General features: G+C 38.8%; 1 protein-coding gene and 2 long non-coding RNA genes across 8 annotated transcripts; 2 read left to right on the top strand and 1 right to left on the bottom strand.

Moving 5' to 3' along the window:
- Positions 1–2925: 2925 nt before the first annotated feature.
- LOC116616816 lies at positions 2926–7904 on the top strand. 4 transcript variants are annotated; one of them, XR_007306724.1, is made up of 4 exons: positions 2926–3440; positions 3616–3732; positions 6154–6348; positions 7636–7904. It is a non-coding gene; the product is annotated as an uncharacterized LOC116616816 (long non-coding RNA). The 4 variants fall into 4 exon arrangements; XR_007306725.1 differs by having other exon boundaries at positions 2928–3440; positions 3616–3719; XR_004295466.2 differs by having other exon boundaries at positions 2937–3440; positions 3616–3708.
- LOC116616817 lies at positions 5672–8778 on the bottom strand. 2 transcript variants are annotated; one of them, XR_004295472.2, is made up of 3 exons: positions 8619–8778; positions 8093–8276; positions 5672–6320 (listed from the first exon to the last, which is right to left on the bottom strand). It is a non-coding gene; the product is annotated as an uncharacterized LOC116616817 (long non-coding RNA). The 2 variants fall into 2 exon arrangements; XR_004295471.2 differs by lacking the exon at positions 8619–8778 and having other exon boundaries at positions 8093–8612.
- Positions 8779–8812: 34 nt separating this feature from the next.
- Positions 8813–24290, top strand: LOC5509864 (guanine nucleotide exchange factor for Rab-3A). 2 transcript variants are annotated; one of them, XM_001630315.3, is made up of 10 exons: positions 8813–9697; positions 10859–10970; positions 12209–12304; positions 12762–12839; positions 13888–14097; positions 19153–19281; positions 19504–19580; positions 20124–20223; positions 21067–21133; positions 21306–24290. In XM_001630315.3, the coding sequence occupies exons 1-10, from the start codon at positions 9462–9464 to the stop codon at positions 21404–21406; spliced, it is 1206 nt and encodes a 401-aa protein (XP_001630365.2). In that variant the 5' UTR covers positions 8813–9461; the 3' UTR covers positions 21407–24290. The 2 variants fall into 2 exon arrangements, 1 of the variants encoding a protein (XP_001630365.2); XR_007306723.1 differs by lacking the exons at positions 8813–9697; positions 10859–10970; positions 12209–12304; ... (3 more) ...; positions 21067–21133; positions 21306–24290 and adding an exon at positions 14104–15825.
- Positions 24291–25302: the final 1012 nt, after the last annotated feature.

Genomic DNA, 25302 nt, shown 5'->3' with positions numbered 1-25302 from the left:
TTTTTTTGTTGTTGCAGAATTGTGTTTAATTAACCGCAAAGGTATGATCGTGTGTGATTCTTCACAAAGAACAGCAGTCCATAGGCCATAAGCAAGAGTCTAGCAAAATGTTTGAAATTGTCAACAGCGTGATACATTAATTTCTGTTGCCAATCAATTTGTAGTGTTTTCGCAGGCAAAAAAAGCTAATGGCGCGTTTGCAAGCATGAAAAAACATGCGATAGCGACTATGGTTGAGTCTGAATATTCTTAGCACACTAAGAATAAGAGCTAACGAAAAGACACTTTTCCTTTTAAAAGTCATTCGTTTTGGACGTTTTGTGCGAGAATTTAAAATGTTTCTATATTCTTTTATATTCCGAAAGCATTTTTTTGCGAAGGGATAGCATTGATGTTTTATAAATTATAATGATAGTTCATCATAATTCAATTTGAGTTTTTTTTATATAAGATGCTGCTATTTATAGTCCAAGGTCATGAAAATGTTAGTCTACCACCGTCTATTGAATAGGTCGGAGTGACAAACGAGTGACGAAGGGGGGGGGGGGGGGGGAGAGGACAAGTCAGACCTAACTCTCTCGCGTGTTCAAGATGGCGACCAATAAATACGGATGTCGTGTTTCTTGCTAAAATGCGCTTTATCCGGCTTCCGCATGCAGGCTATTGGTGTCTCGAGCTGCGAGAATAAAAACATTTGATAATGTACAGTACAGGCCCAGATGTTTTCGCACAATCAATGTTGAACTTTTTACTTCTGTAACCATTAGTTCAGTAGGCCGCTTTCATTGTTATGTAATACAAAAAGAGTAACTTGTACTTGTGGTTTCTAAGAGCCTTGCGTCTGGTTATCCAGACATTTTTGGGTGAGTTGATCATTTCAAATGGGGCGCTTATTCAATATTTTGCGCCTTAGAACAGTCCCGCTTATTGGATGATGGTCGTTTGACATGACGGAAAAACCTGGAAAACGCGCAGTTCCAGATAGAGAGAGAAGACACAATTTCTTACAATGGCTATAAGTTCCTTGTATTACGGACTGATTTTCAAAACACAAAGAACGCGAGGCCTAAGTGCACATTACCAGATTTTGGCTTTTTAAGATAATTTTTCCTTGATCATCATTGCCCTGTGTATCATCAGTTCAGGGACGAAAACCCAAATTTCAATGACACCTTACAAAAAGGCGCATCAATTTTAAAAAAGTCGCACTTGATATTTTGTTTGCTATAAGTTACTAAGTACTCAGAGAAATTCTCCGCCTTATTCGATGTGAAATGGGCTTATTTGAAGCGTCACGTCATGTTTTCCGTCATGTCTGGTCGCTTACATTTACGGTACTCACCGAAACGCTTAGGGGAAATCGAATTTACCGTTTAAATACTGATAGTCCGTGTACTCTACTGGAAAATGTGAGATGTGTAGCTGAATCATATAGAGTTAAAGGCGAGGTTCCGGTATAAATGGCGAGCCCACGCGCCAGCACTCACTGGCGTCTCAATTGCCTACACTATTATTCTACTAAACAGTAAACCTATTTTGATAAATTGCAAGTCGAGCCCTTAGCTTTGTCAATACCAAAAAATATATATACATAATTTTTACAATGTTTAAAAAACGCGAATCAGGTAACTGTTGCAATGCTGTTGAAACATTTCATTCGAATGCATGAAATAACAAAACTTCTTAGACGTTTTTTATATATTCATAATATTTATATATATGTACACATATACCTATTTCAATAAAGGTTGTCAGTGCGAACAGCGAATGGCAATTGCGAAATGGCAGTTCTAAGACCAAAAGGTGTTTATGGGTAGTAATTATTTGTAAAAATAAAGGTGATAAATAAACTCAAGCGATGTCAGAACCATATATTGATTACATTAAATGGACAGTCCTTTGTTTTATTTATATTTTATTTATTATTCATAATTTATATATATATATATGTACACATATACCTATTTCAATAAAGGCTGTCAGGGCGAACAGCTAATGGCAATCGCGAAATGGCAGTTCTAAGACCGAAAGGTGTTTATGGGTAGTAATTATTTGTAAAAATAAAGGTGATAAATAAACTCAAGCGATGTCAGAACCATATATTGATTGCATTAAATGGACAGTCGTTTGTTTTTTTTTATATATTTTTCTGAATCCGGAACAAATATTTGGGGATCCATGGGTCCTTTCGGTCGTAAAACTGCCATTTGACAATCGACAATTGCAATGACAACGTTTTTTTGAAATAGGTGTATATGAAATGCACCAGAGGGGCGAACATATCTCATACATATTGGAACCTAAAACAACAACAACAGCGTTCTAACTAATCGAGTAAGTGGGGGTCGGAGTTCTTGGGAGCATTTACCTTCCTGTTTAAAAATCACATCAAAAAAGTAGATATAATGGCACATAAAAGCGTCTGATCAAGATAGTTTAAGTGATGAAAAGTAATGCAATTTGCACATGGTTTTAATACCTTTTTAGAGTTACAAATCTAACAACGCACGCCAAATGCAACCTATATTTACTTCAAAGCGATCATAGTAAGTAGAAACTGCAAATATATATAAAAAAGAGCTTAAATTGGAACAAAGGAAGCGACAGGAATTATGCTTTTAAATCGCCGCGTTTTGATAAATATTTGGAACATTTCCATTATAGTCTTTGCAAGGGGGAATTCCTCAGTTAAATGAGCTTTAAAGGATTGACAGTCAAAATAGAATAAGAGCCCGAAGGGGTTATTTCTCGTTCAAAATTGTGTTGGATTTTAAGAGAATTTTCAACGCTTTAGAAATATTCTAACCTTGTTAAACATTCCACTAAAATCTAGTGCAACTTAAATAATAGGTAGAAATAAGGGCGTTGCTCTTTTTAATATAATCTTAAACGATAGTATTGACACGTATTCAGATATAGTTGGTTTACAAAATCTAAAGGGGTACAATGGGATAAAGAATACAAAGCGATAAAAACAGGCATGACTTATGAAAAAGACGAGGATTATTAAAGTTTGGACACTTTTTTTACAATTTAAAAATGCCGTTATATAGACGAGCCGTTCAAACTTATTTAGACTCAAAATTACCTTCCTCGGGCACTAAGCTTTGACTTTTTCACGAGTTTTGACTTTTTCACGTACACAACAACAAACTGAGTTTCGTAACTGTACAAAGCGTTTTCCCGCAGAGCAATGGAGGAGCGGTTTGACGCAAAGTCGTCGCCCCCAGACAGCGATATGGATTCCATAGACTTTTGCGTGGGAGGCTATGCCCGTGATTTAGGGAATTCGCTCAGAACGACTGTGGGAGCCGTTGCACACAAATATCTCTTGCGAAACTGAAAACACCGAAGTTTTCCGTTGCTGTCTGTTTGATAACTACTTTTTGATGTATGGGATGGACTTATTGTGAGGTGCTAAGGATACACTTCTCGACAAGGTAGATGATACTCATAAATTGTTACATTATCTGTAAAGACTGTAAACTTTGCGCGTAAAACAATACTAGCCTGCTACGACATTTAGTTTTCCTTGCTAACAATCACGGTTGTATCTTTGTATAATTGAACGTTGATTGTTAACGTTATTGAAATTGAATTTTTTCATCGTCTTAGGGGTCGATAAGACATTCTACAAAGGACTCACGATTCCTCATTCGTTCATATATGCATTTTTGTTGTCAGTGCGAACGGCGAATGGATCGAAAGGTGATTATGTGGTACGAACTATTTGTAAGAATAATAATAATAATAACAACCAGAAAACATTTTTTGATAGGATTCAATGGATATTCGTTAATAATAATAGATAACCGTACATATTGCGTAGGTTATATTTACAACCGACGTTGGGCGGTGCGGTCATACGATCCTACGCCCTGCGGGCTCACACGAACGGCTGGCAGTCGAGACTTGCATATTGCTCTGCATTGGGTAGAATGGTATAGAAATCAATAGCTCCTTTCGGTCCTAGAACTGCTATTTGCCAATCGCCATTTGCCTTTTCAAAGGTACGTATGTCATAGTTCCCCAAAACAGTTGAGGCGGGGCGGCTTCCCTTAAGCTTAGTATCTAGAGAAAAAGCTCTCACAAATTTCACGCCACTCCTTCTCTTTTCTACGCTACCCGGCAAAATGATGTGAAAAAAGAAAAGAATTCCTTGTTTGCTGGGCAATGGAAACACTGTTTTTTTACTCATGCTGGTACTGCTTTGCACGGGAGTATTTGTCTCCGAATATTTGCGTGCGTACTTTATTGCATGCTGTCATTACTCCCCTGTAAAGCGCGATTAGCCGTTAGTTCATCGAGTGGCCTAAATATGGTAAGTTTTTTTTTTATCTCAGAGGCGTATTTTCCACTGCGTCAATAAAGCTACTTTATTCTTATTTATTTTGACAGGGGTGCCCAGCTCGTAGGCAATGCTGGTCTGACCCCCAATTCAAATTAGCGTCCTGTTTATAACAAGCTATTGTACATAAAGCGACAACTTTAATTCGTTTTATTTTTTGTCGAGAAGTCAGTCGCCATTTCACTTTTTGTAAGGTTCGGGTTTTTTTTACGAAGTTTTGCTTGCTTGTGTTGTTTTAGGATAATTTCGTTACCATCTCGTGAGGTGTCAAAGTGGTAGGTCACATACAGAGGTGCAATGCGTGAAATCACTGAAGAGCGCTAATCCTGTTACAAACGGTGTATTTGCTATGGCAAGAACAGCAAAAATAAGAGAAAATAACAAAGAAATATTGCCCACCTTTCCCTTCAGTAAACAATCACTAATTTCTGCGGTACCCGCTTGCCGAAATCTCAGCGAATTCTTCTACAAGTGAAAAATTTCTTCTCATAATAGGGTGCTCGTTTACGAAAGAGTTGACTGAAGCCTTTATTGCGATATCAAAAATTAGCCAAGTCAAATTGCATTGTTACAACGAATTCCTTGTTGCACTACCTCGGCGAATCCAAAACCCTTTAAGAATAGCGCGTAGTCAGACACAAGCTTTGGGGGCGGTTTATCTGGTTTTGATTGTTTGGTTTGATTGACTACGCGCTGTTCCCAAACGAAGAAAGGAATTTTGGATTCTGGGAGGTCGCGCAACAACGAATTTGGCTATAACACCAACCCTGTAATTCAAAGGAATCACATCTGGGCTTAAAACCCATGTTGTTTGCATGCGTACTCTACATCGCGCCCTGACTTAATGGGGTGCCTGCTGCTTGCTGTGTCGTATACCCCACGCGCTAGTGAAGGCCAATTTTACGCTACCGCACATTACCGTGGCACAAAGAGTATCAATTTCCATTGGCTAAAGCCCCGTGCAAACTGCGCTAGCACCTGCCAGACTGACCACAAGACAAAGGAAATGGCAGAAAGGTAGTTTCTTGGTGTTACGGAGCACCAGCACCAAAAACACAATGAAACAAAAGCCAAAAACAAAGACCTTAGAACGAGACAATAGAGTACAAAGGCCTTGAGCACCAAAAACAAAGCTCGCCGTAACACCAAGGAATACCCCAGAAACCAGAAAGTCCATTTCCCATTTTGCCATGTCCTTTGTCCTATAGTCAGTCGAGCGGAAATTCGCAAGCAATGCTGGCAGGTGCTGGCTCAGTTCAGGGGCTTAATTCAAGAACTAATCTTTTATCAATCAAAATTTCAGAATTACAGAAACAGTCTTGGTTATTTTACGTGTCCTTGCGTGTTTTTTTTAATAAAGACAAAAGAGTGGCCAGTCGACATTTTTTAAGTGTTTTTTTAGCCATAGGCAAAGACAAAAGAGGGTAGGGAGGGGAGGCGTGGGGCAGCGTTTAGAGAAAAGGACTTAAGGAAGCATGCATTTATCATTCTTTTGTTTTTTGTCACACATACCATAGTGGAAGGGGGTATGATCCGACACAATCATTACCCCGAGTTTGATTTAGTCTGACTAATAACTATTGGGTCTCATATCCGGCAATTAATGGCCAAAATTAATATAATCTGTGCTCGATTGCTTCATAACTAGTTACATTTGAGATACAAGTGACAGCCACCTATCCAATCAAAGGAACCAGACACTTAACTCCTCTGAAAAAAATTAACCTTATTTTAGCTCGAAATAGCCTCATGTAGCACCCTTCAATCTGTTATATAGTTCTTATTAACCCTTCTGTTATTTTCAGATTCAAACATCATGGCACCACAATTTCGTATTCTCTTGGTGATTATCCTATTTACTGTTATCTCGGTCGTGTGCGCGCAAGGAAATAAGACATCCGACCTCCCCAAGAAATATTTCTGCAAGACTGCGCGAGATTTCGCGGTTATACTTGAAAGGTCGTGCTCGATGCTGGTGAGAAAGACAAAAGAACCAATAAGTAAGTTGTGGAAATTATGACAAGGGTGTCTTATGAGCGGAGAGTCGTATTCACCTTCCACATGTCTTCCCACAACTCTCGGCGACACACGCGTGAAACCGAGGTCGGGAAACAATTGTTAACAAGACGGCGGCGTTTGGGCTAGCCTGCGAAACAGGTCGAAAAGCGCCCCAGCTGTCGGAAAAGCCGTTCTATTGGACGTAGCACTCAGCCAAAAGTAGGAAGATTGGGGCGGGATGGGGAAAGGCAAGCTCAGATTCTCCGTTTTTCAAGCAACTAAACTCGGCTATTCCAACTCGGCTAACTGATTTTTGCTTTTCCGTTTTTCATGCATCTAGCGCATGTTGAGCAGGCTAGCATTTGCCGTCCCTGCCCTCGGTTTCGTGATCCTCGGGGGGACCCCAGGGCGACAGTGAGACCGGAAACGGAAGTATTCGCGAAGACGAAAGAAAGAAGGCGCCTTCTCCCGCTTTCGGTATCCGTGTCGCCCTGGGTCCCCGAGGATGCGGTTTCGCGTGCACGTGACAGTTCTGAATAACGTATGCGCGTGTTCTAGCGAAAACAAACAAAATATCAGTGTTGAATCGTCCGAGTAAAGGCACATGTAGCCCAAGCTCTTTATTTGTCCCTTATTCATTTTACGGTAAATAAAGGGCGAAAAACAAAATTAGCGAAAAATAAAAAAACATCTTGTTGGAAAGACGTGTGTAGTCTAGTGTTGTGTTTATGTTTTTTTTTTTGCGTGTTCTTTGGTCGTATTAAAGCGCCTTTTTCAAAATTCAAGATTCACGATTTGATATTTTAAACGAACTAATCTTGAATCTTGAAAAAGGCGCTTTAATACGGCCAAAGAACACGCAAAAAGTAAACATAAACACAAAACTAGACTACACGGTAAAGTTACAAAAGGCTGACTTCGGTCCCTGTTTTGACTTACTGTAGTTGTACAGCATTAAAACCATACTGTACAAAAGATGACAGATTTGTTTGATAATGAGGGAGTCATAAAGAAAATTGATCATAGCGTGCTCTTTTCCGTGGTTATTTTGAGAGGTTTCGTTTTTGATCATTGGGAATCTTGTGGCGGGCGCGAAGGCCGAGGTGCGCTTGGGCGAGGGCGCGAAGAAATATCATTCATCGCGCACGCCATAAGGTTCCCAATATTCGGAAAAAAACCCCGAAAACACCGAATGGAAGCCGGCTAGCAGGCTACATTGGTCAGATATACTATTAGATAATTATGTATTTCTGTTTATATTCATTTCTTTCCTTTTTTTCCCCTACAAGATCCAATCGAGACGAAATCAAATGCCCAAAGATTCATTCGCGGATTCAAGACGAAACGCTCAAAGCTAGAGCCATCGCGACCAACGAACTATTATGAAGAATGTTGCGTTGAAGGCTGTCGGTCAGAAGAAGTGCTAGAATACTGCTGACCGGAAGTCTAATGTTAGTTGGCGCAGAATGAAAACACAGGTGTAATATAGAGACGATTACTATCGAACAAAAATCAAAGCTACAGATATTTTTTGTAAAATAAATGAGATGTATATTTACGTTATCTAAAGCTTTTATCTAGCATGTTCTCATGCCATTTTTATAAAAGATTCTAGGAGTATGCTATGGGCTGGGGACTATCATGTTTCTGCTAAACTTTAGCTACTTTGCATATCAATCAATCTTGTTCTGAAAACTGTCGTTTTTCTAGTTCGCTCGCTCAATTCCTTATTAGGACATTTCATACCATATTTGGAAGTCCGCTTGAATCTTTTTTTCGCTTTTTTGTCCCCTGTGAATTGCGTAAGGTGAATTGCAGGATTCGTGTTTACTATGATTTTGCAGGTCGCCATTTTGAAAGTAGGCCCAGGCCTAAATGTATCTTCAACATCACAGGTTTCCCGCGCGCAAACCCCAGACTCTTTTAGACCCTAAAACAAAACAAAACAAAACAAAAACACTGCCGGACCCCTCCTTTTCTCCACCGAAATCTATAGTGTACGCGCCTGAATGCGCTGATAACAGACATAACATGGCAGGACAATAATTTTAGAAAGTTGATTCTGAAAGCAGCCGTGATATGCCCGTGTATAAGGAACAGCATTTTTCCGCGAAGTTTGCAATAACCAGTTAAATCTATGGTTCTCTTGGTAAAACCAAATGACTAAAGTAGGAAAAACGGTAGCATCTAACGGTAGTGATCGAACAAACTGCTTTCGCGTCATCGAAATATAGATTTCTTAATGCCCGAGTAACTTCACGTACGGTGGTACCTTTTCGTTGGCACAAAGGTACGTGGGCTCTGGGAACGAGATTCCACTCTGTCGTACGGTACAAGATTAGAGAGTCGTCGTAAGCTCGCACCTCGATCGTAATTTCGTCATACTTCCGGTGCCGTGTCCCGTGTCCCGTACTCCCGTCCCGACCTCATCTCCAGGCTACCTCTTTCTTCCATGTTTACTCGCCCGAGTCCTATTGCCGAGCAGTTTGTTGATACCTTGCACTACCTGATACTGAACACTACAAGTCAACTTCGCGACTAAACGAAACCTTGTTGAAGGTTGAAAACTTCAGGAATTGGAACTCAGACACAAGTCTACGGTCGGCCAAGTTCGTATCCAAGAGTTTTGTATAGGAACCTTGAATTCCGAAAAAATCTGGATCGAACCGGCGCGGGCGTGCATATCACAAGTTGGGATTTTATCAACATAGTAATCATTGCTTTCACGACCTCGCGGTGACTTGAAGACATTTAGTCCTTTGATTGGAAATATTTTGATAATCTGGTAACAAATCGAGTTCTCAACGTCAGCAAGCAATCCGTAATTGCACGATACCTACTAAAGATCAGAATCAAAGAAAGTATCAGAGAGTATTCATCGGGTCTCACGATCCCCCACAGCGCTTTTCTGTGCCCTGGGAAATTTTTCGATATATTAGCATACGGAAACTATACATGTCCAATGTGAACTTTTGAAGAATGGTATAAAATAGACTTCAAATTAGGGAAGTTCAAAAACAGGAACTGTCTGAGAAATTGGAAATGCAATATTAGTTGCGGTGTAAAGATTCAATCTGGTGATTTTGTCTGAGTTGGCTTTTGGAGTGAGGTAAAAATGTCGAGTTTGACTATGGAATCTAGTTTCTTAGGAACAACGGACAGTAATTTGAACAGGTCGACAAGTGAACCAGACATCGCTAATGCCGTTCTTAAAACACGACAACGGACTTGCAGTAACGCATCGCAAATCGGGAAGCAAAGAAACTCGAGGAATCGTGCCTCTACTTCATCGCTGAGGCTCCGAAATTCAACACCAAGAAATGATCTACCAGAAATTCGACTAGAATCAAGGCAAGTAATTCTTTTATGTGTTAGATAAAAGGTCAAACACTTAAGCAATATCTTATTTTAAATTTGATTTATTATTTGTTTTCGTAAATTACCCAGTTCTCACGACATGTTAAAAAATATAATAACCATAACCACCCATGCGGGACTAAAACATCAAACATTTTTATTTATTGCTCATGTATATGCCATTTTGGCGTGTAAACTATTACAACTTTTAAAGTAGAAAGGAATTAAATTAATCTAGCGATTAAGTTTGAGGAAGTAAAGGAGACCAACGGAGTAATAATAAAATTATTTTTATATCTTTATTATTCCATAATTCCAAGTTTTCAGCAGACATAAACAGGGATGTGAATTTTATCTAAAATCTGAATGTACACCACACATTCTTGATTTTATCATCAGCTGTTTATGAAAAAAAAAAATGTTTTTCTTGCATGGTTCCGTTATTGACCGTCTAAGTTGACTTCCGTGAAATATATACATATAAAAAAAGATAATGAATATTTTGTAACAATTATTATGGCTTGTTATAATAAGATGCGGTTTGATGTACTGGGTTGCCAGTATATTGCTTAGAGTGAATCAGCGTTATGAGCGGGAAATATATCATTATGCTCAAGTGGCATGAAATTGAGGTAATCTATTTTCAATTTCTAAAAGGGCACAGACAGATGTTAAAAAAACACTTTCATTTAAAATAATCAAATAACCACCATATTCATAATTTATTATTATATCTTCCATTCAAGATTGAATGCAAATTTACCCTTTTAGAAGTCTATCATATAGATGTTTCACATTCCTTATATAGTGCTGTCAATGCGGCCGTGGTAGAGCATGTCACACTGTAATAGTCATTTTCATTAGAAAACAAACCTAGTTTGCCTTACCCAATGCCCATGGTAATAACCATTGGTCAGGAGTGACCTGGAAGGGAGTGTGCGGAGGGGGGGGGGGGGGGTTGTTTGATATGCACAAAAATGCCAACATGTGCCAAAAGTAATAACAATACATTTATTCTGTTCTGTATGCAAATATCACAGGGGACCTCCCTTGGCCCCTAGATCTAACACTGAAGAATCTGCATTGTTGACATCTGAATTCAGTGTATTGACATGTAATCAAGACCGTGTTCATTGTTTTCTTGAATCATTCCAGTGGTCCAAGTTTACCATCACCAGCTTCTAAAGTTCACATGACCCCAAGCAGAGAAGAGGTTAAGGCATTAGCGTATGATCGACTTCAAGAAGAGTTATCAAGAGCACAACAGGTCCATACATATTTCAGTACTGTTTTCTGTTTTCACATATGAAATATTTTGTATGTTGGTACAAGTAATTTTCATTTGCGAATCAATAAAAACATATTTACTGTATAACATATCACATCCCTTCCTTTTTGCTCTTAATTAATTAATAAAAATGGTTTCATCTTTGCAATGCAGCAGGTTAACAAACCAACAATCGTCAATGGGCTGTTCTCTCGCATGTCACTAACAAATCCATATTGCAAGAAAAATGTCACAATCCACAAAAATACTAAAATGGCAAAATAAGAAAAGTAGAGGATAACAGGATTATGTGAGACCTAAAATTGAGGGATTTATTTTGTTAATTTTCGTGCACGAGAGCTCAACAAAAAGCTGTTTTTATTTACAAGGACAATGCTTTGGCCACCAATGCGTTGTTGTCGTTCTCTGCAAAAACAATCCCATATCCCTTTTGAAGTTAGCCAGCTAATGATTTCACTATGGTTAATCTGCTGTTTTATTTAATCAATCTAGCATATTGATTTATCAATCACAGTTTCAAGAATTATTTTAATATAGAAAAATATTTTATCGAGCGCTAAATAATATCCAGGAGGCCGTCTTTAAAATGAAGTTATTTATTTAGCTGATTGACTGAAATCAAAGGCCCACATAATAAAAATTAACCGTTAAGATTTAACATTATTTGGAATGAAATGATTAATTGAGAACGGGATAAACAAATCAATCCTTTTCGCAACTTTTTTTTTGCAGTCAAACCAAAAACACACTATGGGTGCAGGGTGATACGGAACTATTACCACGACGAACTAAAAGCAATGTAAATTGAAAATCAAGCCAGAAAAACAACCTATACACAATAACAGACATTCTTTCTTCTATAAAGCATTCATATAAAAATAAGGATATTTTTGTTAATGTAGGTATTGTTTTTATCCGACTTTCCTGACGTGAGTCAATTCACTGTGCAGTAAACACAATTTATTTTAGCAACAATTTTGAAAATTGCTTTGAAATAACAATCCTTTCTAAACAAACCATTGGATGAAATATGCTGGATTTATATCTCAGGAAAGGTAAATAGGTTTGCTGAGTGATAAAAAACTAAGACTGCTACGGAACTGGTTATCGTACTGTAATGCAATTTAATAAAAATTGTTAAATTCCCAAGTAGCAGTTTGATAAAGATACAGTTAAGTGGTTTTATCGCTGTTTAATGGATTTTTTCTTTGTGATAGGAGTTGAAATTAAAAGATGAAGAATGCGAGAAATTATCAAGAATAAGAAATGAACTTGAGTCAGAATTAGAGGAATTAACAGCAAGTCTTTTCCAGGTATTGTGGAAACTATTAATATACATTCAGATGATATTTATGATATGTTAAGAAAATGGTAAATTGCTCGTTGATAATGATTGCAATGGTGGTGGTGACGGGTCTATAGCAGAAGGGGGTGGGGGTGATCTGACAGTTTGGAGCCCCCCACACCCTGCTGGAAGATTCACTCAAATGAAAGTAGGGGCAGATCTTTGTAGCTCTTCACAGAAAATGGGGGTCAGTTCAGTGACAAATGGAAGGGGCACTTTTTTACCTTTGGCTTTCTGACTCACACAGACAAAAATATCTGAAAAGGCAGTTTTATCCATTAAATGTGCGCAATCAAGGTGTTTCCTGAGAAGGAAATACTTTTTCACTTAATACTTGTACTGTAACTTCTCTTTGGTCTAACCACTTGTCTCAGACTTCATTTTTGCCATGCGAAATCTAAATCCCTCTATTCTGTATTCTGCAGGAAGCACATGCCATGGTTCATGATGCCAAGCTAAAACAAGTTGCAGCTGAAAAGAGATGCCAAGAAGCTGACAACAAAGTTTGTTTTAATACTATCTATTGCCAGTAAATAAATAAATAAATAAATGAATGAATCAACAAACAAACAAGTAAATGAATAAATAAATTTTAGTTTTGCACTGTACGGCCCAAGGCAGGTGGTCCCTAGGTACAGCTTGTGTGGTGCATTGTGTTATTGCGTGGCTCATTGTGTAGGTGGTCCCTAGGTACAGCTTGTGTGGTGCATTGTGTTATTGCGTGGCTCATTGTGCAGGTGGTCCCTAGGTACAGCTTGTGTGGTGCATTGTGTTATTGCGTGGCTCATTGTGTAGGTGGTCCCTAGGTACAGCTTGTGTGGTGCATTGTGTTATTGCGTGGCTCATTGTGCAGGTGGTCCCTAGGTACAGCTTGTGTGGTGCATTGTGTTATTGCGTGGCTCATTGTGCAGGTGGTCCCTAGGTACAGCTTGTGTGGTGCATTGTGTTATTGCGTGGCTCATTGTGCAGGTGGTCCCTAGGTACAGCTTGTGTGGTGCATTGTGTTATTGCGTGGCTCATTGTGCAGGTGGTCCCTAGGTACAGCTTGTGTGGTGCATTGTGTTATTGCATGGCTCATTGTGCAGGTGGTCCCTAGGTACAGCTTGTGTGGTGCATTGTGTTATTGCGTGGCTCATTGTGCAGGTGGTCCCTAGGTACAGCTAGTGTTGTGCAGTGTGTTATTGCGTGGCTCATTGTGCAGGTGGTCCCTAGGTACAGCTTGTGTTGTGCAGTGTGTTAGTAGCGGTGTAGCCAGGCAAGATTTTTTTACAGGCATTTTCTCCTGTATTTTAGATAATGTCTCATACATTTACCATATTTTTGGCTGCTTGAAGGGGGGGCCCGGCCCCCCTGGGCCATCCCCCTGGCTACGCCCCTGGTTAGTGTGTGGCTCACTGTTTAGGCACATGCCCCTTTATTCAGATCTTAGAAATATGAATAAATCATTAGTCCACCCCTGATTTGGTGAAGCACTTAGTTTTCCAAGTATGCATTGTGATATTGCAAGGCTCAGTGTTACCCCTCTGATTGCCTCTAAACTTTCATCTCCAGGTCGACATATTACAAGCAGAAGTCAATGCATTAAAGTCTCTCCTAATCCAACCGCCGAAAAAGAACCATAAAATGCGTCGGCACAGCGATGAGAACTTATCGCCGTGTGACGAATGTGGTTCTTACGACTGTGATTCCGTGGTCCCTTATTGCCGTAGCAAATGTGTTACCAAGAGACCAAGAGATTTCCATCGCCCTGAGGACCCTGAGGTACCTACAAGGATTTAAAAAAAAAAAAAGAAAACGTCATAATTCTTTCCTTTTATTGAATTTCCACCCAGGGGCGTATCCAGAAGCTCAAAAAAGGGCTAAAAAAAAGGGTGGCCGAAGCAAGGGTATCATGTAAGGGTATCATGTACTCTGCCCTCTGATCCTCGTTACAACATCGGCGAGTCCTCCTCCTGTTGTCAGACTAGGGTAGGGTAAGCGCATGGAGGTATTTTCGCTTTTTGGTCATCATTGAACCATGACGAAGAGACATCTTTATGCGAGCTCTCGCTTTATTTTACTAGTACTCCTGCTTTCTAGCTTAAAATGGTTTGATAAACCAAATACATCCTTACTAAACCAAAGCTCATGGTTTTCTGCGTTCAATTTGGGTTGCAAAGTGTTCCCTTCTCGCAATTGTGGACTTCAAAGATCTTCTAGTGGACCAAGAATGCCGCCATGTTTGAAACTGAGAGCAAGCATCTACATGACAAAAGTTGGCATTTGTGCTTTCTCACTCATAATTCTGAGTGGTGATATATCTCTCAATCCTGGTCCTTTTGGAAACAGTATGAATGTTTCTAGTTCATCGGCTTTTTCAACTACCTATACGGATGATAGTGATGTTCTCTCTGAGTCTTCAATCGCTGACTCAGATTTCTACGTTGATTCATCCACGTCAGATGTCTCTGACTCAGTGATTTCTGACTACTTTAATATTAATCTTGGAGAAAATGGTATTCGATTTGGAAGCTGGAATGTTGACTGTCTCACAATGCCTAAATTTGAACAGCTTAAACTATTAATGTTGGACAAGGACAGTCGACCGCAAGTTGATGTTTTATCCATCAATGAATCAGCTCTGAAGCCGTCGATCCCTGATTCTCTCTATTCGATACCTCACTTTGATATGTATCGTCGTGATCGTAAAGGAAGTAAGAAAAAGGGAGGAGTTTTGATGTATGTGAACACTGATTTAAAGCATAAAAGGAGAACTGATCTGGAGGACACAAATATCGAATCAATTTGGATGGAAATTTATCCCTTCAAATCTAACCGTCCAGTTTTATTCAATGGTTTATACCGTCCTCCGTCATATTGCAAAGAAGATGATATCGCCTTGGAGAATAACGTTGAAAGCGCGTATCTTTTAAATTTTGAAACGATCATTCTTGGTGATTTGAATATTAATTATCTGGCATCATCGAATTTCAAAAAACATCGACTTGTTCGTGCTTTCACAAGCATGAATTTCAAGCAACTGGTTACCCAGGTAACAAGACCTATTAGTGAAACTTGCCTTGATCATATTTTTAGTAATCGTCCCGAGAGAATTCATTCCATCGGTACCAGAGACTTTGCATTGTCAGATCATTTGCCTGTGTTTGCTGTCCGGCTATACTCCAAAACGAAAAATCCACGTGCAATTCCCGGTAAAATCACGTATCGTAGGATGAAAGACCTTGACGAGTCGCGATTCCTGAGCACTTTAAAAACGATCCCTTGGGATACCGCTTTTTTGTTTGACACCATAGATGACATTCTTGGCGCTTGGGAGCAGTTGTTTAATGGTGTTCTCGATAACCATTGTCCTTGGAGAGAGAAAAGGGTGGCACGTGTAAAACCGACGCCTTGGATAACTAAAGAGGTATTGCAATTAATTCAAAAACGTGATGCGCTGTTAAAGAAAGCTCGTCGTTCTTCCCTGGCTGATGACTGGGATTCTTATAGGTCAGTACGTAATAAAGCGTCTAATGCAATTAAATCTGCAAAGTATAAATTCTACAATAGCTGTTTTGAAGAAAATAAATCCAATCCTAAAGGAGTCTGGAAAATTATCAAATCGCTTATGGGTACTGATGAGAAAACAGAAAAACGCTCCACTTGTAATCTGAGTGCCAATGATTTTAATGTACATTTTACATCCATTGCTGATAGCTTGAGAAATCTACTACCAAGTGTACCGTTTGACATCTCAAAGCTGGAGCACTTTGTACTTTCCAGAAAGGACCCTGAAACTGTTTTCTCGATACCGCGAATCCCTATTGGTTTTACAATTAATTGTCTTCAAACTTTGAACTTAAGAAAAGCTATGGGTATCGATAAATTCAGTGCAAAGATTCTTAAGCTGGCGGCACCTATTATTGCACCCTCAATTTCAAAGCTGATGAACTACTCTATCGAAAGTTCCGAGTTTCCAAAACGATGGAAAACGGCCAAAGTTACCCCTTTATATAAATCTGGTGATCATATGGACAAAAGTAACTACCGCCCTATATCCGTCTTGCCCATCCTGTCTAAGCTTGTTGAGAGACATGTTCACAATCATTTTTATGATTATCTTGTCGAAAACAAATTATTATATGCAAGTCAATCTGGGTTCCGCAGGCATCATGGAACTGAGACAGCATTAATTAAAGTAGTAGATAATCTCCTCTTTCAATTGGATAAGAACTGTGTAAGTGGTATGCTCCTTATTGATTATCGAAAGGCTTTTGACATGGTTGACCATATTATCTTGATGTCAAAGCTGAAAGCCTATGGTTTAGACAAGAACACTACGTCATGGTTTGAATCCTATCTACGGGGAAGGCGACAATTTGTTTCTATTGACGGCGTGGACTCAGATCTTTCTGTTATACAACATGGAGTTCCTCAAGGAAGCATTCTTGGCCCTTTGCTTTTTGTTTTATTCATCAACGATCTTCCTTTTCATATTAGTTCACCTAAAGTGAAGATAGATCTTTATGCGGATGATACTACTATCTCGTTTTCAACCGATGTCAATAATACTTCCAATTTAGAGAACACTCTTAATTCAGTGATGAGGGATGTGGAAGTATGGACCAATTGCAACAAACTTCCAATAAATGAGACGAAGTCAAAATCACTACTTGTGACTGGTAAACGCCTTGGAGAGAAAGCACCACACAGTAAATTATCCATTTCGACATCTAATGGAAACACCCTTGAATCAGTGGAATCAGTAAGACTCCTTGGACTGGATGTGGACAGTAAATTGACCTTTTCGGATCACGCTGAAAGGACATACAAGAAAATTGCAGGAAGAATCGGCGTACTAAATAAGATCAAAGGTTGTCTACCCCTCAAACAAAGAACAAATTTCTATAATGCCATGATCAAACCTTTGTTTAGCTATGCTGGGACTGTTTGGCAAACAGCATCAACTAAGGATTGTTTGTCAAGATTTCTAACTACAAAAAAGAGCTGCACGTCTAATACTCAACGCTGAACCCAGAGCACCCTCAGTACCGTTGTTTAATAGACTTCAATGGCTGCCTTTCTATCTGGACAATCACATCTCAATGTGTTCTATTCTCTTTAAAAGGCTACAACTGATGGTGCCCGAATATCTAATTGAAACTCTTAAGCTGAACAATACACTTCATAATAGAAATACTCGTTTCTCAGGACTGAATTTTATAACTCCAAAGTATACTAGAAAAACCGAAGGTGGGAAAACGTTTACAGTAAATGCCATCCATAAATGGAACAATTTAGAAGCCAGCATAAAGAAACTGCCTAATATAAGCTCTTTTAAGAACGCTCTCCGTCATAAATATCTTAATGATCAATTACTTTTAAATCATTTTAATATTTCGAATTAACTCATATTTTATTTTCTTTATTTAATCTTTTTTTTTTTTTTTTTTTTTTTTCTCCTTTTGGTCTGGGTGGGAATAGTATTTTTATAATTTGTATTGTAAATAGAGATTTTATATATATATATATATATATATTTTATATTGTATTATTTGTATGTATGAGTTTTGAGGGCCACAAGTTTACTAGTGTATTACACTATTAAGTGCCACCCTCTGTAAATAAAGTTATTATTATTATTATTATTATTATTATTATTATTATTATTATGTAAGGGGGTGGGCTTCATTGTTCTTTCGTGGATTTCCTTATATTTCTTGTTATTTTTAAGCCAAATATATGAAAATAGGGGGGCCTCGTACTGCTCCCATAGATTCGCCCCTGCCACCAGTCATATTGGTGCGGAAGGCACAGCAGAGCTAGGCTCCAAATCAATCCCCCCTTGTGTGTATTGTTAGTAAGCATTTTAAGCACTGTCACTGAGGGTGGTCACTCCTAGAGGGTTTATTGCGTCCCCAGTGGTTTGGCTCAGGTTAGTGTAGTTCAGCTTGGAGAGACGAGACCTACGGTTTAGTGGCCTTATCCAAAAGGACTGGAAACATGAGAGAATAACTTCAACCCTCTTCCTGCTCTTGTGACACAAATCCGAATCAAGGCAGGAACCCGGAAATAATCCCCAGTTTGAGTCAGATTTGAACCTGGGCCACACACTAGGCCACCCGTATATGTACTATTATTTATACTATTATATAAGTATAATATTAGTATAATTAAGTATATAAGTCCGCTTATCGAACTTGTGTGAGATAATGATGTTTGTCTTTGTTTGAACATTTCACACTCTTATCATTTTAAAAGATAAAGCTTTTCCTGCACTGTTTAGTGCTTAAGAAAATAATTAAGCCGTTTTTATTTTATGATGGGTTGTATTTGATTCAAGCGAAATTTACTCGCTACTGCAATAAATATCCTATTCACAAAGGTTACCTAATGGCTTACAAAACCAAACGTCACGCGGTCGGATCTACGTAATTATTTTTTATTTTGATTTTGTCAGAGCACGATTGCATTAATTTAAAACCACACCAGGATACTGTTGTATGTGGAAGTTTACGTTGATTCCAGGTTAAAGTCGTTTACCTGTTTATGTAGGCGTTTACCCGTCGTTTATATCGCGAAAAACCAGCCTCGAGCGATCCGTAGCCCCTTCCTTGAAGGGAGGGGGCGGGAAGAAGATAAAGACACCGGGTAAACGCTACTTTACTGGCTAAAAAACCGTTAACATTGATTGTCTTGGTTTAAATGTGGTATTCATACCGATGCCTCGGGGCTTAACTGTGAAATCCACTTTGATAAAGGCTTTTAGAAACCAGACCACCAATTATGCTTATTGATTTATGTTTATTGATATTTATCGATGTTTTTTGTTGATAGGTGGACGTTATTATTTTCCGTGAATTCCTAGAATGGATGGATGAACGTTCCGTGTCACATGACAAGCCTTTTCTTTCCCGAATATACGAGGAAGACGTAGCACCGTGTTTGAATTTCACTAACAAAGAGGTAAGTGGTTACAGTTGAACCTCCATTTAACGGACGCCCTCAGGACCAAGCAAGTGTCTGTGGTACAGTAAAACCTGTCTATAAAGGACGCCCTCGGTACTAAGAAAGTGTCTGTTGTACAGTTGGAGTTTTGATTTTGGCTGGAGTATTTCAAATCGGGTACATCCTCTAGAACCGTTTGAGAAGTAAAATCTGATGGGATATCATTTTTTTGTTTTGTAGCTTGCCATTGCAATTCATCAGTCTATAGAGAACAACACATTATCTATGGAGAGTATACGAACAAAGGCATTATTCAGGTAAATACACAATTTTATTAGATTTCGTAAATGTTGTATAAAACTTTTTGTTTAGATGTCCATTTCTAGATTTCTTTCAATAATGCAATAATTTCTAACAAAAATGCTCATTGGTTGTTTGCTTCAATGCTGCTTGCTCATTGGTTGTTTGCTTCAATTCTGCTTGCTCATTTGCTTCTTGCTCATTAGTTTGCTTCAATGCTGCTTGCTCATTGGTTGTTTGCTTCAATGCTGCTTGCTCATTGGTTGTTTGCTTCAATGCTGCTTGCTCATTGGATGTTTACTTCAATTCTGCTTGCTCATTGGTTGTTTGCTTCAATGCTGCTTCTTCATTGGATGTTTGCTTCAATGCTGCTTGCTCATTGGATGTTTACTTCAATTCTGCTTGCTCATTGGTTGTTTGCTTCATTGCTGCTAGCTCATTTGCTTCTTGCTCATTAGTTTGCTTCAATGCTGCTTTCTCATTGGTTGTTAGCTTCAATACTGCTTGCTCATTGGTTGTTAGCTTCAATACTGCTTGCTCATTTCCTGTGTTCCTTATAGAAAATGTGCACTGACGGGAGCTTCAAGGTTCTGTCGACATAGAGTCAAACTCGCAGATAACAATGACTGGGTTAATATATGTAAAAGCAGCAGGGATCGGGTAAGTTTCTCATCCACCGAGTACCATGCCTGAAGACCCAGCGGGCTTTGCGAGAATTGAAGTTTTGATTAGCACACAAATCGTACATTTACACGTATTACACTTTAATTAAAGCCGCATTTTCACCAGTTTACTTCCGGAGGTCCGACGGAGACCTCAACCGTTAAAAGACGAAAGAATCTATTAGAATCCGAGATATTTAACAGGCCATCCGCTCTAAATTATCGATCACATTCTCGAAGAAACTTCCAATAGACACAATCATCGGAGATTGCTACGTGATCTACCGGAAGTAAACTGGTGACAATGCGGCTTTAAGATAAAGTGACACGAAAATAAAACGGCGCGGGTATTGGGATGCGCGATAATTGAGTGAGTACACAAAAAGCCTTGGGGTGAAATAATGGTCCTCTAATGTACATACCGTAAGGGGTTGAGTTGGACATGTTTTAAACTGTGTTATGTATTTTTGTTGAACTAAACTTAGCCCGCGCATGTTTTTGTTTCAGTTTGTTTCAATTTTGATTATTTTAATAATCCCAATAATTTTAAATCACGTTCCACTTGTTTTGCTTGATTTTATTGTCCAACATCGCGGTATATAAAGTGTTGCGAAATATCGCGAAATTTTGATGTCGCGGATATTAAGTGTAATACGGTAACTATGAGATCTCCGTCGTGTTCAGAAGTGCACTAAAACATTTATTTTCATTGCTACGCTGGTTTATTATTAAAGCTCATGTCAATCACATGGTACCTTCCCGCGTTATTATTGGTTAACTCCACAAGATTTTCCCCGGTAGCATGCGTTGTTCTTTGATACTCATGTATGTTCTTGTATAGATCGCTGCAGTTTGTGATTTCTATACATATGTACGCTACATACAAAAAGGACTAGTCAAAGCTGATGGTGAGTGTTCTTCATTCTTTTTATTTTGTTTCATAGAGAGTAGTTGGAATGGTTGTGATGTAACGCAAAAGAATACAGATGTCCCTCATGAAAATATATTGATTAAGAAAAAAGCTACAGTTTTATTATTTGAAATTAATTCATGCATCCATCTTCTCTTTTTCCCCTCAAGTAACCGAGATTTACTGGGAGATAATGAAGCTACGAAGCAAAATGGCGCTTACAAGACTTGGGCTACCTGTTGTAACCAAGCCGAGTTCTCCTGGGAGCTAAAGCAGATCTATGGTTCCATAGACAATTCATAAGCGACATATAAAACATATTTCTATACACTTATTATCTTTTCTTGTATTTTCCATTTTTATTAAATCTTTATACTATATATTATTTTATATTGTATATGATTGGATTCTCAAGTCTTCTTAAAAAAAGTTTTATCAAAGGTTTTTTTTTTGACAATGTCCCGCTAAGTAAGTAACATTTTCTAATATATCTATCTGTACTTATTCCTGTACATGGACTACAAATGGCTCGAGTCATACTTTTTAACAATGAACGAAAACAAAACTTTCAGTGTAGTTTCTTACTGTGTGGTTTTTTTTAATTTCTTCTGAAGTTCTGCTTTTATTTTATGCACAGCATTTTGACCTGATGCTCAGCGTTTTGTTAGAAAAAATTAAGCCCACTCGCATCCCCCAAACACCCTATGAAGTGGTGTGTCTCTCGTGTATTAATGAATTCCCTAAAGATTGCATAAATCAAAGTCCCTATTCATATTCTCCTTTCCCTGGAACATAGTAATCACATGTTGTTTACCCCGTGTCATGTCACGTGACCACCATAAGTTTGTTATAAGCATCTTGCAAAGGGCAACTTGATAGTACTACGTGTTGTTTCCCCAGAGTCATGTCACGTGATCACCATAAGTTTGTTATAAGCATCTTGCAAAGGGCAACTTGATATTACTACATGTTGTTTACCCCGTGTCATGTCACATGATCACCATAAGTTTGTTATAAGCATCTTGCAAAGGGCAACTTGATAGTACTAAATGTTGTTTACCCCATGTCATGTCACGTGATCACCATAAGTTTGTTATAAGCATCTTGCAAAGGGCAACTTGATAGTACTACGTGTTGTTTACCCCGTGTCATGTCACGTGACCACCATAAGTTTGTTATAAGCATCTTGCAAAGGGCAACTTGATAGTACTACATGTTGTTTACCCCGTGTCATGTCACGTGATCACCATAAGTTTGTTATAAGCATCTTGCAAAGGGCAACTTGGTAGTACTACGTGTTGTTTCCCCAGAGTCATGTCACGTGATCACCATAAGTTTGTTATAAGCATCTTGCAAAGGGCAACTTGATAGTACTACGTGTTGTTTACCCCGTGTCATGTCACGTGACCACCATAAGTTTGTTATAAGCATCTTGCAAAGGGCAACTTGATAGTACTACATGTTGTTTACCCCGTGTCATGTCACGTGATCACCATAAGTTTGTTATAAGCATCTTGCAAAGGGCAACTTGATAGTACTACGTGTTGTTTCCCCAGAGTCATGTCACGTGATCACCATAAGTTTGTTATAAGCATCTTGCAAAGGGCAACTTGATAGTACTACATGTTGTTTACCCCGTGTCATGTCACGTGACCACCATAAGTTTGTTATGAGCATCTTGCAAATGGCAACTTGATAGTACTACATGTTGTTTACCCCATGTCATGTCACGTGACCACCATAAGTTTGTTATAAGCATCTTGCAAAGGGCAGCTTGATAGTACTACATGTTGTTTACCCCGTGTCATGTCACGTGACCACCATAAGTTTGTTATAAGCATCTTGCAAAGGGCAACTTGATAGTACCACATGTTGTTTACCCCGTGTCATGTCACGTGACCACCATAAGTTTGTTATAAGCATCTTGCAAAGGGCAACTTGATAGTACTACGTGTTGTTTCCCCAGAGTCATGTCACGTGACCACCATAAGTTTGTTATAAGCATCTTGCAAAGGGCAGCTTGATAGTACTACATGTTGTTTACCCCGTGTCATGTCACGTGACCACCATAAGTTTGTTATAAGCATCTTGCAAAGGGCAACTTGATAGTACTACATGTTGTTTACCCCGTGTCATGTCACATGATCACCATAAGTTTGTTATAAGCATCTTGCAAAGGGCAACTTGATAGTACCACATGTTGTTTACCCCGTGTCATGTCACGTGACCACCATAAGTTTGTTATAAGCATCTTGCAAAGGGCAACTTGATAGTACTACGTGTTGTTTCCCCAGAGTCATGTCACGTGATCACCATAAGTTTGTTATAAGCATCTTGCAAAGGGCAACTTGATAGTACTACATGTTGTTTACCCCGTGTCATGTCACGTGACCACCATAAGTTTGTTATAAGCATCTTGCAAATGGCAACTTGATAGTACTACATGTTGTTTACCCCATGTCATGTCACGTGATCACCATAAGTTTGTTATAAGCATCTTGCAAAAGGCAACTTGATAGTACTACGTGTTGTTTACCCCGTGTCATGTCACGTGATCACCATAAGTTTGTTATAAGCATCTTGCAAAGGGCGACTTGATAGTACTACATGTTGTTTACCCCGTGTCATGTCACGTGACCACCCTACTGGTCAGTTCTACATGGGCACATCCTGATCACGTGTTTATCTCGTGCCACGCCGCTGTAAAGTAGGGGCTGTTGTTGCAAGGTACTGCTGGAGTCGGTGGCGTTGTAGGAAGGAGCTAGGAGCGACTCTTGTGTGGTATAAATTGCGCATTACAAACCAGATCTGACACGAGAAAGAGTATCAACACCTGTATAGCTAACGCATCAACCACAAAGACGTTGTGGATGAATTTCACTTTCAACATCAACATACAACATACAACATATTTTATTAGCACCCTCTATTATACAGATATTACTTATTAAATAAGAAAAGGAGAAAAATAATTATAATTTTTATAATTGGGCACCAGCCGCATTAAGAAATAGCATAGCTAATCGAGCTTAAGCGGCTAGGTCAAGCGGAAAATTGCATGGGTAAACAACATGATACATCAATATAATATCAATACAAACAGAAACGAAAAACAGACGACAATAGATGCACGCACAAGAACAAAACACGCACAAGCAAGGGGAGGTCGATTATAGGGATCATTTATATATAGGAGAGAATCTTAAGTTTGTAAATTACAACAATAATAGAGTTAGCTTTTGTAACGATCTAAAAGAGAGCTGATCATTAGTGTCTTGAAACTGGAGCGAGATTCAGATTTATAATCATCCTGAATATCGTTCCAGATTTTTACACCAAGAAAGCGAATATTAAATTTGCCATAGTTTGTGCGTATCTTAGGCAGGTAATAAGTCTTCCTACTAGCAAGTCTTGTATTATATTGATGTATCCTGTTAATATTTGTGAAAAATGATTTGAAGACAGATGGCAAATGATCTGAATGGAAGTCATACATAAACAGTGCATTGTTAAGATAGATTATGTCATGAAGTTTGAGGAGACTAAGTTGGTAGAATAATGGATTAAAGGATCAAAGGGAGATGCTGTTACTACATTACAAATCCCGTTGGTTATTGCAAATCTGGTTGTTATAACCACGGGAATTAGGATAGTTTGTCAGCGATTTCTTTATAAAATAAGCAAAAATGTATTCCCAATTCGCTGAATATTGTATTCAGCGAATAAAATATCTCTAACCTTTGTACGAAATGTCTCCTGCCTCCCGATTCAGCGAAATCCTTTTTCATTATATTTCTATTTCTCTTGTCTAAAAACCCACGCGATCGTTGTTTTCAACTCTCGAAACATTTAAACAGTACTGAGTAACCATAGCCTGTTGAGTGTTCGTGACTAGCCCGAAAGCTCTCCGAACCTAACTTCGTATTTAGGTTCTATATAAAATAGGAAGGGAGTGAAACAACGCTCGATTCCATTGTTCGAAACCTGCCAAGTTACGGCCAGTGTTGTGATGTTGGTATGAGACATGATTGATTGACAGCTCACTTTCTCTTTGAACTTATCGCGCCGCCGACACGCCCGGGCATGCGACAAGTGCAGGGATCGGGGTTTATTTTTAAAAATGTTTCTACGGACCGTTGCATTTCTTCATCCAAAAGATTAAATGGC

Source organism: Nematostella vectensis, chromosome 15 (genome assembly GCF_932526225.1).
Source record: "Nematostella vectensis chromosome 15, jaNemVect1.1, whole genome shotgun sequence".
Classification (NCBI taxonomy): Eukaryota; Metazoa; Cnidaria; class Anthozoa; order Actiniaria; family Edwardsiidae; genus Nematostella; species Nematostella vectensis.
This window is presented reverse-complemented; position numbering and strand designations above follow the sequence as displayed.

Excerpts from the sequence above, each read along its gene's own strand:
- LOC5509864 (XM_001630315.3), top strand. The coding sequence starts at position 9,462 with ATGTCGAGTTTGACTATGGAATCTAGTTTCTTAGGAACAACGGACAGT. Across the intron at positions 12,305-12,761 it reads TAACAGCAAGTCTTTTCCAG|GAAGCACATGCCATGGTTCA; the intron begins GTATTGTGGAAA and ends TGTATTCTGCAG. Across the intron at positions 19,282-19,503 it reads TGAATTTCACTAACAAAGAG|CTTGCCATTGCAATTCATCA; the intron begins GTAAGTGGTTAC and ends TTTGTTTTGTAG.